General features: G+C 33.3%; 2 protein-coding genes across 2 annotated transcripts in view; both read right to left on the bottom strand.

Annotated features, from left to right (window-relative positions):
* Positions 1-3,933, bottom strand: part of LOC117115215 (probable cation-transporting ATPase 13A3) — an 18,769-nt gene extending 14,836 nt beyond the window's left edge. Inside the window, exon 1 of the mRNA XM_033258917.1 lies at positions 3,840-3,933. The gene's annotated coding sequence lies outside the window, so the exon portion shown is untranslated. The remainder of the gene's footprint in view (positions 1-3,839) is intronic.
* Positions 3,934-7,525: 3,592 nt separating this feature from the next.
* LOC117115214 (helicase SKI2W-like) lies at positions 7,526-13,838 on the bottom strand. The gene is made up of 7 exons (XM_033258916.1): positions 13,758-13,838; positions 11,696-11,926; positions 10,981-11,256; positions 9,946-10,322; positions 9,304-9,514; positions 8,342-8,452; positions 7,526-7,657 (listed from the first exon to the last, which is right to left on the bottom strand). The coding sequence occupies exons 1-7, from the start codon at positions 13,836-13,838 to the stop codon at positions 7,526-7,528; spliced, it is 1,419 nt and encodes a 472-aa protein (XP_033114807.1).
* Between the last annotated feature and the right edge of the window lie 554 nt (positions 13,839-14,392).

The raw sequence follows: 14,392 nt of genomic DNA, 5'->3' as shown, positions 1-14,392 counted from the left end.
ATTTTTTATATATTATATAAAATATTATATATTATATAAAATAATATATAAATATATAACGTAAAAAGCCATGTTATTTTTTGCTAAATAATAAGTTAACAGATGGCGCCTCATAGGAAGGAGACATCACACCTTCGCTTCCTAATTCACACCCTATATAATGGATAAGCTCCAGCACACGAGCCCTAAATGCTCGGCAAGGATACTTACTCCTTGGATTTAATTGTTGGGCCTATAATCTGAACAAAAATATAAGAGCACATATGGATTTTATCGTACCTTTTCAGAATAGCAAGTCGCACCATTAAATAGTTTTATTTTGAATAATGTTGACAACGGTTCATACTTTACCCTGCTTTACGCTATACAAAACCCTGAACCGCTTTTATCTCGAGGCACCATGTCATAGGTAAAGTAAACTGAATTATGACCCAACAATACAATGTCTAATTTGCTTTCAAGTAGGAATACAAAACATTACGTACACTATTAGAAAGTCATTCATGGCTGGCAAGCAGTATGTTTATTAATCACTATAACTATCTTACTGTAAATAAATAGAGAGAAACGACCGCGTATGGAAGGATATCGCATAAGGAAACAAATATATAATTCCATGATTCATTTTGTTACAATTATTATTATCATCGTCATCACAATTATAAATATAATAATAAGTATCTATCATCATTATCCGCTCTATCATTGTTATAAGGGTATTAGACAATTATATCATAAATTATATTAACATTATGATCATCCTCATCATTACTATTACTGTATGAATACTGTTTACAGAAACTTTAAAACAAATTTAAAGTTTCTGATCCGTCTCCTTACATATTTTCAAGACGTTTCCACGTATTTTTGTTGGCAGCAAGTTCTTAAAGTTCCTTGATGTCACAAAAGTTCCAAAATTGTAGGCCATCCTTTTGGATGATCTTTGCAAATACTCCAAGAAGATTTATTTTATGACGACCACGTCTACCTGGTTGGACAGCATCCATCATCTGCGAATGACAAAGCACGGTATGCAGGGGATGTTTCCGCTATTCTGAGGACATCGCCAAACATTGGCTTCAGACTATAAGACGTCTATTCTACGGATCCAAATTTTGTTGAAACGCGAAAAAACAATATTTTCAAGAATGATGCACATTGTTTATTACACATTTATTATTTATAGCTGCGAAAGAAACAAGCAGCTTCTTTTAGCTCCACGCTTCGTTTTGTCTTTATGATCTTACCGCTGCTACCTAGATCTTGTTTATTAGCCAAATTTACCTGTGTGAAATGAGTTCCTTCCTTGTGATAGGTTATTGTTTTTTTTAATAGTGGGTAATATGTGATCTGATGTCAGAGGATCTTCATCTAAAATTCGATGCCATCAGCATATTCCTACTTGAGTGCCATCCCCAAAAACGAGATTGGTGGATTTGGTCTTTGAGAAAATGCTCTAACTTGTTTAAGTGCTCCAGCAAGAGAGTGAACAATGCACCCGATTGGCTATCGCCTTGAAAGCCTTCTGAGAGTAGGTTGTTAATTTTAACTCTCATGTGAGCGTTTGCAAGATGAAATCGAATGAGCCTGACGTCAACTTGGTTACACCCTCATCATTATAATATATATTATTATTATTTTACTAAAAATTATTTGATTTTTATTGTGTTTTTTATTAATTATTATTAATAATTAATTATTATCATATCACCTTATTAATGACAAAACCACTATCAATATTTTGGTGCATTTCACCAAGACTGTCCTCGAAAAATACTTATGGCAGCACATTTTGACTAGTTACTTTACCTTAAAATTAAAAATAAAATAGCATAATATTGTTGTCTTCTGCATGAGAACGCTACAAGCATTACATTTGAAATTTCATCGGGTTTTGGTGATTAAAAACACGCATATAATTTATGTTTTGTAAAACGGGAAAAAACATGTTCTAATGTTTGGACCATGGGGTTAAGAATACATTACCAGGACACATTGACATCGTTAAAGCCCCATTCCCAAGCAAAAAAGAAAAAGAATTTTTTGAGAAAAAATGCTTATGTATTACTCTAACTATATATTATAAACCACTGAAAAATATTGGCATAAATTTTAGTTTTACACAAAATTATAAAAAGAAATGAGAGACTATTTCTCACAGAAGATTACTATTTTCTCGCACACTGCGGTCAATTGAGTAGGCCTAAGATATTGTTTAATTGTCAAAATCTTGGTCAGAATGATTTTTTTTAACAAAGTAGGCCTTTTATATTTCACAAGTGTCAATACTATCAACGGGAAATATCATGTCGGCCGTTTTAATGTCTGATAACAGAACCAATCTAGGCCTGTGCATAGCAGTGTTGGATAGGCTAATGTTTCCGGCGCCTACTATTCGCAAACCTATTGAAAAATAAAACATTAAAAAATCATCCGCGTTTACATTTTCTATATGGAACACAAAAACAAATAGAAATTCAGTTTTAGTTTACATTTTTTCCATAATATATAAATATCTAAATTCAGTTAAACTAGCAATTTTGTATTATATTTATAAATCTTTATAACAGAGGCCTATATAAAATTCAGATTTTTCTTTACTGAAATTTTGCCGGGAACAGGGCTTCCAACTATAGCATGATCTCAGAAATTGTATTCAATATTAATTATCACTAATCATATAGGCTAGGCCTACGGGTCATAAGATTATTTGATTGTAATGCTGTCATTGCGATAATTTATCATAGTCAGGCCTACTCTATGGCTATGATCAATGCCTCGTATCACTTAGGCCTAAACAACGTAATATCGGGCCTTGGAGCATTGCTGGAACCGACGAAGAGTTAAATAAATTGAACGTAACACCCCTCCCTTTCCGATCAACAAGGATTTACCACCCGCAATGAATTAAACATTCTACCAGCTATTTTTCCGTAACCTGTAGATCTCAGATTTATATTTTCCACTAAACCCTCCTAGAACATGACATGACATTCATTTACACTGTAACCACAATTTCGCAATGTTGCAATACAATTTGGTAGTAAGTCGCTTAAATTTCTGTATACTAACAAATAAATTAAATTTGTAAATTCTTTTTAGGCGGCGGCCTTTTTTGGTCTTTCTTTCATTCATTCATTCTTTCTTTATTCAGCTAAATAAATGTACACTACAATAAATGACGTCTTTCGTAGCTAGACGTAACAGATCAATTACTGTAACGAATAATATTTTTACGAATTCATTATTTTACACTGAAATGGAACATGTGATGAAATTTCATCAAAATCAGATATTTGAACCAAATTACCCCTTTAAATGATATAGAGGCCTATCATGTAAACCTCTAAGGAAAAACGCTTTTTGCTGGCTTCGCACTAAATCTAACGATGACAAATTCAGCAAACTTCAGGTCGTTAGTCTGGGTATTTGTTTTTCCATCCTATCACTGCTATAAAATACTACTGTTTGAGGATAAACAGAAATCAGGCATTGTAGGAAAGATTGATTGAACAAAGTTCAGAGCATTTACTTGCACAACACGGTCTACCAGGGGGTACGTGAGTGCTTTCCGACGACCAGATAGTAAGTGTTTTGTCGCCAATATACAATGCACTAATTCCGTCCTGGGCGGATGCACTTTTTGTCGGAGGTGAGAAAATTTTGAGAATATGGACAAGATGTCGGGAACTTGCACTTTCATACTTTTAAAATATTCCCGGCTCTATATTTGTAATGATAAAGATACAATAAAATACGTCTACACGACCCCACCCCCATCCCCACCTAATCCCTCATGCATATTCCCAATCTGTCAATTACAAATCAAATGTACTTACCAGGACATTTGGCGTCTTTAATTGATTAGCATTTTGGACTAGTTACATTACAGGGCTGATCAACAACTGATCATTTTACGCGATAGGGGCCTATCTCATCAGTATAATGTGATAAGCCTACAGTTTCACCTACATGGTACCCTGTAATCAATTTAGGCCGTCTGGGGGCGTTTTTATGCGGGTATTTTGCGAGTACAACACAATTACTGAAGGTTGACTTGCCGAACAAGAATATGTAATAAAACTAATATTCCGATAACTCTTGTTTCTTAATGGAACGTTAAAGAGATCTAACACATACTGAGCGGATCCAGGGCACATGAGGGTTAAATCCACCTGTAAAAGAGAGAAGAAAGAAAAGAAAGAAGGAAGAGGAGAGCCCCACCACCCTGATCGGTGCTTCGCAAGTCGCATTTCCTCTACCAGATTTTTCTCTAAATCCGCCCCTGCATATTGTATAAAACAAGGAAACAAGTGAAATTACAATACAGTAATCAAATGAATAGGTTACTAGTTGATTGCAAAATTAAGGGTAGAAAAAAATACTGTTCCAGCGTTTTTTAAATACTGTCAATAGGCCTATTAGTGTATTGATATATACAATATTCATAAATTCATTTTTCTCTTCATTGGTAGTCAATTTAAAATAATTCATATTACTATTCTTGATTCTAATCCTTTCCGTGTGGTTATGTGTGCTGCTATAGTGCAGACAATGAGGGGGAAAAAACAGACCTAGACGAAGCATCGCGGTCAGGGTTTGAACATAAAAGCAAAACAAAAAACGTGAATTTTTTTTCAAAAGGACAGTTTGGTATACAAACGATATATTTATAATATTGATTGTTGATATCCTCCATATAATATTGGTCCTGCCATAATTGGACCGCTTCCTACTCACAATATTTAAGATAAATTAGTAGTTCTGAGTCTTGCATAATGATGCCACCAGAAAGACTAGCAAGTGTCCCAAGTCTCCCGGAACTCGAGGGAGTCTCCCGGAACTCGAGGGAGTCTCCCGGAAATCGAGACAGCCTCCGCAAGCAAGAATCTCCCGGAAATCAACCCATCTCCGCAAAATTCATGTGTATGTATAAAATGTTGTGCAAGTCTACGTTTGTTTTTCAAAAAAGAACTTATTATATAATGACAACTTATCTTTTGAGTTATTTTTATTGTTTGTTTCCATGATAGTCTCATAACCTCAACATAGCAAAATGAAATTCGGGACCTACTTAATAATAGTACTGTATTGTATTTCATTATTTAAATCCACAACCAAAAAAATTAATTCTTATTTTCTTTCATGAAAGATTGCACACGAAGTATAAAAAATAATAAAATTCCTTTTTTGAGATGAGATATAGCATCTGTAATAACCTAGATCATTAAGAGAAGTATTGTATGTGAAATAAATACATTTGATTTATAAATTCACTTTTATAATCAAATTTAACTAATTTAAATTCGGTAAATCCAAAGTTAAAAATTTTCATTTCTCATATCTCACGATTGGTTTCTAAAATCTGGAGATCATAAGCTGAAACAGTATGAAATACAGTATAATACATTTAAAAAGAAATACCTGTACTGCAAATAAATTAAAACACAGATGTATGTGAAAATAAATACATTTCATTTATAAATTCATTTTCAATCAAATCAAATATAAAATTTAACTAATTTATAATGGGTAAATCCAATGTTAAAAATTCACATTTCTCATATCTCAAGATTGGTTTCGAAAATCTTAAGATCATAGGGCAGGTTTTTGCTGAATAACGCCAAAAACACAAGTTTTTTTAAAACGGTTAAATTCCTTCAGAATGTGTTTTTAGTGAAAAGTGTAACTAAAAAAAAAACATGGTAACGCGAGCATTGGTAGGTGGGAGGAGCTTATAATGACGATCACCTACGGAAGTTACTGTTGACTTTAATTCCTGTGAGCTACAGTACATGTAGACTGGGTTCCAGTCCCTAAACTTTGTCTTAATCAGTGAAAATGCTTAAAAATAAATCTATTTTGGCACCATTGGCGTTCCATATTGCTTATTTGCATGGCGTTCCATAGTATACTTCTCGATATAAGCAGACGTTGGTGGCGCTCTTCAAAATTCTTTATACCTAGTCTCTCTATGAAAAACCAATAAATTAAAGACTTGTGGCAAGTCTACAGCACATGCTGCGAAGAAAGTAAACAACACACCGTGGAAGTATGAAAAAATATAAGGCTAAAAAAACATGTCATCTTATTGGTTAAATTTTTTTTTCTTTGTCCCACATTTCCTGTGGAAAAATGATCAAACCAAAGAAGAGGTCAATTTGAGTCACCGATGGGTCATGACTAACACGGTATTGCGTTGCAGCTGAAAAGTGAATAACAAAACACGTTTTCTGAATGCCAAACCTATAAAAAATGGTTGTTGAAACACGCATTTTTCGAACGCATTCCTAACCGTATTTTTGTTTTTTGCCCTGTTTCTGCTGGGGGGAAAAAACGTGTTTCTTTTTCTTAGCAGAAACAGGCTCATATGCTGAAACAGTAGGAAATACAGTAGAGTACATTTGAAAAGAATTACATGTACCGCAAAAATTTAAAGTACATTTGTATGTGAAATAAATACATTTGATATATAAATTCATTTTTATAATCAAATATCAAATTTAACTAATTTAAATTTGGTAAATCCAATGTTAAAAATTCATATTTTTCATATCTCAAGATTGGTTTATAAAATCTGGAGATCATATGTTGAAACTAAACTGAAACAGTAGGAAATACAGTATAGTACATTTGAAAAGAAATACCTGTACTGCAAAAAAATTAAAGTACATTTGTATGTAAAAAATAAATACATTTGATTTATAAATTCATTTTTATAATCAAATATCAAAAATTTAACTAATTTAACTAATATGGGTAAATCCAATATTAAAAATTTATGTTTATCATATCTCAAGATTGGTTTATAAAATCTGGAGATCATATGCTGAAACAAGGGAACAGATGGTCAAATGAAAAATATCTAATTTATATCTCTTGATTCATACATTTTCACAATTGGTCTTATCCCTCATACTTTTTTGTATACATTCAAAAGAAATAAAAGATACACGTTTTATGGGTCATTAACAGATAATAATTAACCAATGCAAAAAAATAAAGAATCTAGAAACTGTATGCTAGCAAGAACTGCAAGAGGTCCGACTCTCTGGGTTTTGTTGGAACGCAATCCTATCTAAAAAAAAAGTACTATCACAAACTAAAGGGCATCCTTCAAAAAAATGTTAACGGAATAGACGTTAGTAAATACTGCGCACTCTACCTTGTGGTAGTACGTTTTTTAACATTTCATTGCATGCATACAAAATCAGGGCAGTCGGACCTCTTGCAATTTTATACTCTTTTTGCTAGTCAGATTTTTTAACAGATAATAATTATCTAGAGAAGCTTTAGCCTCAATAAACAAGGTTAAACATTTAATTATGAAGAACATTTTGATGGAAAATAAATATATTTTGTTTATATAATTCATTCATTAATTCATTAAAGTATCAAATTAATTTAGAATTGGTAAAGGCAAAATCAAGATTTGATCTTATCGTTCATATTTCTTGAATAATTTTGTCAGTAGAACAGATGTTAGAACAAGTCATGTCACCACATAGATTGCAAGTCAGGTGTGCTAAGATTTCCTACAAAAGAACTCAAAGATCAGTTCGGTCAGAATCAGCTCATGATGACTAATCTCGCATCCAACTCGACCTTTCAGCTGTAGTGACATTTTGTTGTCTATAAAATTTAACTTTTCTAAAACCTGAAATTAGAGTTTGTTTTTTTTTTTTTTTTTAATTAGCATATTGGAGTGAAAATTAGGAAATTTATATTTATATACTTTACCCATATTACATACTTATTCATTTATTCTTAAAAATCAACAAGAAAAATATTGAAGCGAATTTAGAGTTTGGTTCTTGCTAATGAATGCCATTTTACACACTATTATTCATCTATGAATACCATCATGTTGAAATACAAGTGGAGCTACCTATAAATAAGGAATTAATAATATTTGTTTATTTTAGATTAACTATATGGTACTGATGCTGATGTTCCAGTCAAGAGATAAATTATTGGGATTTTACAAGATGTGGACCCAGGACACTGGAATATGCAATATGAGCATCCTAATTACTAAGCTACAGTTGGACATGTTATTCCCTTCTTCACATTGTAAACTGTATTTTCTACATTAGTTTAACTTTTTTTTTCAGAATTTTATACATGGAAAGGTTAAAAAAGTACAGTAATAGTGTCTAAGTGCAAAATGGTTTTAAGAGTTTAAAGTTTGTTAACCGCAAGGCTTTGTAGAAGAAGAAAACAAGAACAATGTGAATAAAAAATGTTAGAATAAAATGTAGTTCTAACCATCTGACACACAATCATTTTCCCCCTCCCCACCACCCCTGTGAGTTTCCAAGAGAAGTGATATTATAAATACCTGGATCCTTTGATGGTATTCCGGGAGCAACAGTAAGCTCTCTTCTGACAACTGATAGTACAACACCTTCACTTTCTCTTTTAATTCCATGTTATAATCGTGCTCAGCAAACTGTTGAAAAACACATTGTGAAACTACCTTAAATCAATGCAAACCATTCAGTATAGCCAATTTTAAATAACCTGTTTTAATTCATGGCTAAATTAACACTACATTACACTAGTACTGTAAAAAACAATGGAAACCGTTCAGACAGTTTTCAGAATCTATCAGGGGAATGAGTTCCAGTGACTTGCTTAATACACACTGCATCAAACCAAAAACCCAAGAGATATAAATGGCAAAACTACATTAATGCTTACAATGTTTATTATAACACACCTAAATAGATCCTTGTCATTTGATTGGTGGACACTGTATCGTGTGACATTGGTTATCTTCACCAATTCGTCACTCATGAAATAATTGCATCTGTGCATTGTTTTTTCCAATTTCTTTTGACCCATTGGACGCCCCAAACTAATACAATGCTTTTATTGTTTGAAAGAAGATGGAATATTCCATTCTTAAGAAAGGTAGACCTAACTTTATTTTTCATAAAATATCAAATGACAAGGACCTACTTTAATGTGTTATAAAACGAATAATGAATGTTCTGTATTCGTTTAAAGATTTACTCATGAAAATATTCTTCCCATTGCACTCATAAACTATATACTTTTTCTTGTTTCTCTTGTATTTTTCAAGTTTTCCCATTACACTCATAAACAATATAATTTTCTTGTTTCTTTTTTTGTATTTTTCATGTTTTCTCATTTTTTTCTGTATATTTTAATGAATTTATAATGACGAAATAAATGAAATGAAATTAATTGAAATATTTGTATACTATTTGCTGAAATTTTTGTTTCATGACACACAGTGACAGATTTGTTTAGTTAGAAAGGAATTCTGAGTCTTACATGTTGATTTAAAGCTTGACACATTAGGCACTTGTAGTCTGTCACTTTCTCCTGCAGACTCTGCATCTTAATGAACTTCTCAACAAAATCCATGTCTTGGATCTTGAGATCTTTTACTGGGTTCAGTGCTGGAAGACCTTCTGGATTATCCTCTGTCAATCGTAGCAGCTCTTGTACAACTACACTAGTATACTGACTAACTGCTTTATCCCTGAAATAAATATAATATATTTTTACTAAAATTTCTTCTAAAGGTGCCAACAGGCATAGTTGGAGTAGTGCTGTAGCACCAAACTATTGCATGGGGAAAAAATAATAATTAAGTGTGTTGGTATACAAGGATAAAATGACACCTCTTCTAAGAAGCTGGAAAAGAGCTTGTGAACGTATTTTCTTTTGTAGATTGATAAAGCAGATCATTATGATTCATGATATATGCAATTAGAAAGTTTATTACAAAGTAGTAGCCATAATGTATGAAAAGAATCATCCACTCAATACTATCAAATGATCTAGTAGGAAACTTGGTGCTGCATAATACAGTACAAGACAAAATGATTTACACATTCGTTTGTTAGATACTTTTCAGTATGTTTAATGGACACAGCAAAATTTGAAATCATATACACATATTTCGGTTACCTGAAGCGCGGAATCTGCCTCGTGTTCCAATCTGAAAGAATTTTCTCCGCATTTACATCAAGAGTTTTGGATGTTATTTCATAGACATCACTCGCTACCAATTCAACCACATCATGCCAACATATTCCTTCAGGTTGATATAAATTAGTTTTTAAAACCATTTTAACTTTTAACTTTCTAGCAGGAACTTCATTTGATTGACTGTTTCTGTCCTGTGATTGTTTATCGCATATGACAAGGGTTTTGAACTTGCTATGTCTATTTGCTGCGTAGAGGCTTAAAACAACACCTAATGCATGTACATGTTTCTCAGTGTTTACAACAACGACACGACCAATAGAAAGCGCCTTAATCTGCGAATGGGTTATTGATGTCCACTGTAGGAAAACAGAAAATGTAAATTATCATAGACGTCATAAATTTCAAAATATTACTATACCGCCATTCCATTATTTTTTGGCTATGACTAAAATCCAAATATTAACCACTTAACCGCAACCCTTTAATGCCAAGCCAATATTTTTCCCATAATCTCTTGGCAAAATTGATTGAATATGTTTGCATGATTTTGTCGCTAAATCATGCCCATACTGTATAAAGCCAAAAATATAGTTAATCACACCAAGTGGCTGCGGTACACAACGTAAGGAATTGCCTCACTCATACTCATTACTATTTGATAGTGTTGAAAAATTGATACCTAGACAAGCAAAAATGTTCAAAGATTAAAATATGGATGAAATGTACATTTTTTAATATGCAGTGAAAAATATGTATAGCAATAGCTCCCTAACATAATATGTTGCCACACACACCACAAGCTTCTGTAGCATGAAAGAAATTTGTCTTCATTTATGAACTATCATAAATTTCATTATTCATTGTACATATTTGTTGTCAACAATTACTATATTCCCTTCTACACAAAAAAAACTTGTAAAAACAGTGTGTTCACCAAGTTTTGTTGTTTTTGTGAACTAACACAAACTTTGATAGTGTTAGTGGTCTGAGTAATGATATATCTGAAAACTCTACCTGCAGTGCATATCTTAATTCATTCAGTGTTTTACAGGTGTTGTAATATTCTTGCAGGTCCTCCTGACACAGGTAGCATGACACCTTCTTTATAGACTCGACCTGCTTTGACAGTGTCTTCAGCTCCACCTCCTGCTGGTGCGAATCTTTCCGGGTGTGGAACTCTGCAAAGCTTCGCTTCATGACATCCTCAACACGGATTACTGCCACAGTTAAGAGGTTCAGGATCATGGTGTATGTCAGCCGGAATCTTGACTCAAGGTGCGTAGGCTTCCCCTGAAAAGAACCAAATTTTTACGGGTGGTTACATAACATGAGAAATATTGTATGTAAATATTCAGCATTATTATTACAGTAATAATAACAACAATAACAATAAACAACAATAATAATAGTATAATAAACAAAATATACATTGCATTTATATTATTCTTAACATATATTATATAAGGTATAAATGTTTATAATATATATTCCATTGAAAGTTTTGAAGTATGTCAGTGCATAATAAATGTATCACCTAACTATACCTCTTTCTTTTACTATACAAAGTAACACATATTCCCTTCTCTACAGCAGTATTAGCCCACCTTCTCTAACAAAACTATTACTCCACTCTCTCCAACCCATAGTATCATGGTACCCTCAATCATTACAACAGAAGAGTCCCCTAACCTCATTATCCCCCTTCCCCAATAGTTAGTATATTACTAACCTGCATCATGGCTTGTAAGTCAGATATTTCCGGCACGTCTCCCTTGCAGAGTATAATCACAAGGCCAGTGGTGTCCAGGCCTCTCCGACCAGCTCTGCCTGCCATCTGGATGTACTCGCCTGGCAACAGATTGCGAGGACTTTTACCATCATGTTTCCTAATAGTATCAAAAACTACTGTCCTGGCTGGCATGTTGACACCCATTGCAAAAGTCTCAGTGGCAAACAAAAGCTGATAGGGGAAAACAGAAATTGCATATGTTTTAAATTTCAAATAACAATGTAAATGTTTTAGATTGAAAAAAATACGTTAATATATATTTTTTAATATGATTGATAAAACTAGATTTTTGTGACATATATCAGAGATTTTCCCATACTGGCACAATGATGTTACACCCCATCTATACATGGACAATATGACAAGCAAAGATCTTATAAACACAAGATAGCATTCTCCGCGATTTACGCGTGCAAATTCTGTAATAAGGCATGAATGGCGCCCTCTTGCTAAATTGGAAACTTTTGACCCTTGACCGCTCTTACCACACCATACACCGCGCGACTTTACCTTCAGGGTATCAATCCTGTGAACAGCAGAACAGGAACCATCTCAGATCCATGGCAAAAGATAGGACGCCCTCTTCCAAAGCTGATTACTTTTTCTCTTTGGTATAATAGCGCATAAATGGCGCCCTCTTGCTAAATTGGAAACTTTTGAACCTTGACCGACACTTCTATTTGTTACACGTAAATCGCAGAGAACGCTATCTTGTGTTTATAAGATCTTTGATGACAAGTACTAACCCTTTTATGTCAATCTAATGTAGCTTCTACTACTTCCATGATTTTACAGTTTTACAACACTTCCCCTTAATTTTTTTTATAAATCAAATATTTCAATTAATTTTTCTTTATTCAAACTGTATTTATAGAGGATAACCATTTCAACTTAACCAATAAGGCCAGCTGATGTTCAGGGGCCCCCTATTAAAAATATGAAACATCTGAAAAAATGTTTGATTAATTAGATAAATACAATAAGTACAAAAAATGCCACAAACATGCAAAAAATAAACAAGCCATACAATGTAGATACATATATAACTTAAAATAAAAAAATAAAAATCAAAAATTGAAATATAGAATTTAAGTCAGAAATACATAATCGTTAATGTCTCTGACATTAAGTCACTGACTCTCAATCAACCCGCATACATTAATCAACTTCTTCCCAAATATGTGCCTGGCCGTTCCCTACGTTCATCTGATCTCAATTTAATTTCTGTCCCTCGCACCAACACTAAGACCTTCGGAAGATGTGTATAAGAGACAGGAGTTGGAGAGGGCAAATGGGGGCAGCATAAAGGTGACCGGGCTCAATCAAGTTTAGGTGATTTTTAACTACTCAAACATTTTTTTTCTTAAAAAAATGTTCAGCGTGAAAAGGTGGCTGACTGGAGAAGGGATGCTGTTTTTGGGGATGTGCCCCTTTCATTTCAGCGCATCCCCTGGGCCTAGATAATGCCAATGCTTGGATGGTTGGTTCATGCACACAGGGCGAGAACAAATTGAGAAAATTTGACATTACTATTAATAGAAAAGATTTTAATTTTTTTTTCATACTTTTTTGAAAAAAAAAAAAACCAAAAAAAGCATAAATTAAAAATCATTAAAACTAAAAGAAAGGAGGTTCTACTACCACAGTAGGGCCTATGTGAAACTAGAGCGCCCCCTCTACATCGATAAACGTTATCGCATACGTTTGCAAACAAAACGTAAACATACATAGGCCTAGGCCAGGGCCTAGACCAGAAATAATTATTTTTTAATATTTGAGGTTTTATTGCAAAATTACATACAGAATAGAATACAGAATGCCGTAATCAGCATCTCATTGTATTTAATACAGCCTACTATCTCTATGCTATGTTACCCAATCAAGATTGTCTAGCCGATAGGCTTAGCTCCTTCTGTGCAGTCATCCACACGGACAAAATCGGTCGATCGATGTGATCTGATTCACATCATAAAGTACGGCCTAGCCTAGCCGCACTACTCACCATTGCGTCGGAGCCATGTCCTTCGAGAGATGTTGGGAAGCGAATATCTTTCACTTCTAATGATGATATAAGAACAGACATTATGTAAATTTACAAATAAAATAAATAGCGCTCTGTGTAACAAAAGCCTAGCCCTCTTCTTCGAGATCTTTCTCTTTGCAGGCAGATAAAAAGTAGCACGTGACTGCAGAGAGGTACCTGGATTTATATCATCGCGGTTTCGTTCCCAGGTGATTGGATAACTTTGTAACCATGGAGATTATCCATGTTGCAGTTACATCGGCTGAGAAATTATACCACAGTAGTTTATTGATTACAATAGGCTACTTTTAAGCCCTGTCTCTTATACACATCTTGCATTACAAGGAAATCAAGAGAAAGAACTTCATTCATAATGGCAAATTATTTTTAAAATGAGACTAAAATGTGCATCATAAATCAAAATAATAGGGCTTAATTATAGAGAGTTATTAAATTATGAAAACATAAAGAGTATTCATATTATGTAAAATTTAAGAAAATAATAAAAAGTTCAAACTGGAAATACATACATATAACGAAAATCTATACAAGAAACAAGCTGTTCTGGAGTCTATCGATAAAATTAAATCATAAATGGGTAATATATGGTATTA

This window comes from Anneissia japonica, unplaced genomic scaffold, assembly GCF_011630105.1.
Source record: "Anneissia japonica isolate Jap-2015-1 unplaced genomic scaffold, ASM1163010v1 scaffold288291_len444093_cov181, whole genome shotgun sequence".
Classification (NCBI taxonomy): domain Eukaryota; kingdom Metazoa; phylum Echinodermata; class Crinoidea; order Comatulida; family Comatulidae; genus Anneissia; species Anneissia japonica.
The sequence above is the reverse complement of the archived record's forward strand: the minus strand, read 5'-3'. Positions and strand labels throughout refer to the sequence as shown.

What these genes read in the sequence shown, in the direction of transcription:
- LOC117115214 (XM_033258916.1), bottom strand. Translation starts at nt 13,838, where the DNA reads ATGTCTGTTCTTATATCATCATTAGAAGTGAAAGATATTCGCTTCCCA. An exon ending in GACATGGCTCCGACGCAATG is followed by an intron (nt 11,927 to 13,757) that starts GTGAGTAGTGCG and finishes TTCCCCTATCAG; the next exon opens with CTTTTGTTTGCCACTGAGAC. An exon ending in AATACCATCAAAGGATCCAG is followed by an intron (nt 7,658 to 8,341) that starts GTATTTATAATA and finishes CTCTAATTTCAG; the next exon opens with GTTTTAGAAAAGTTAAATTT.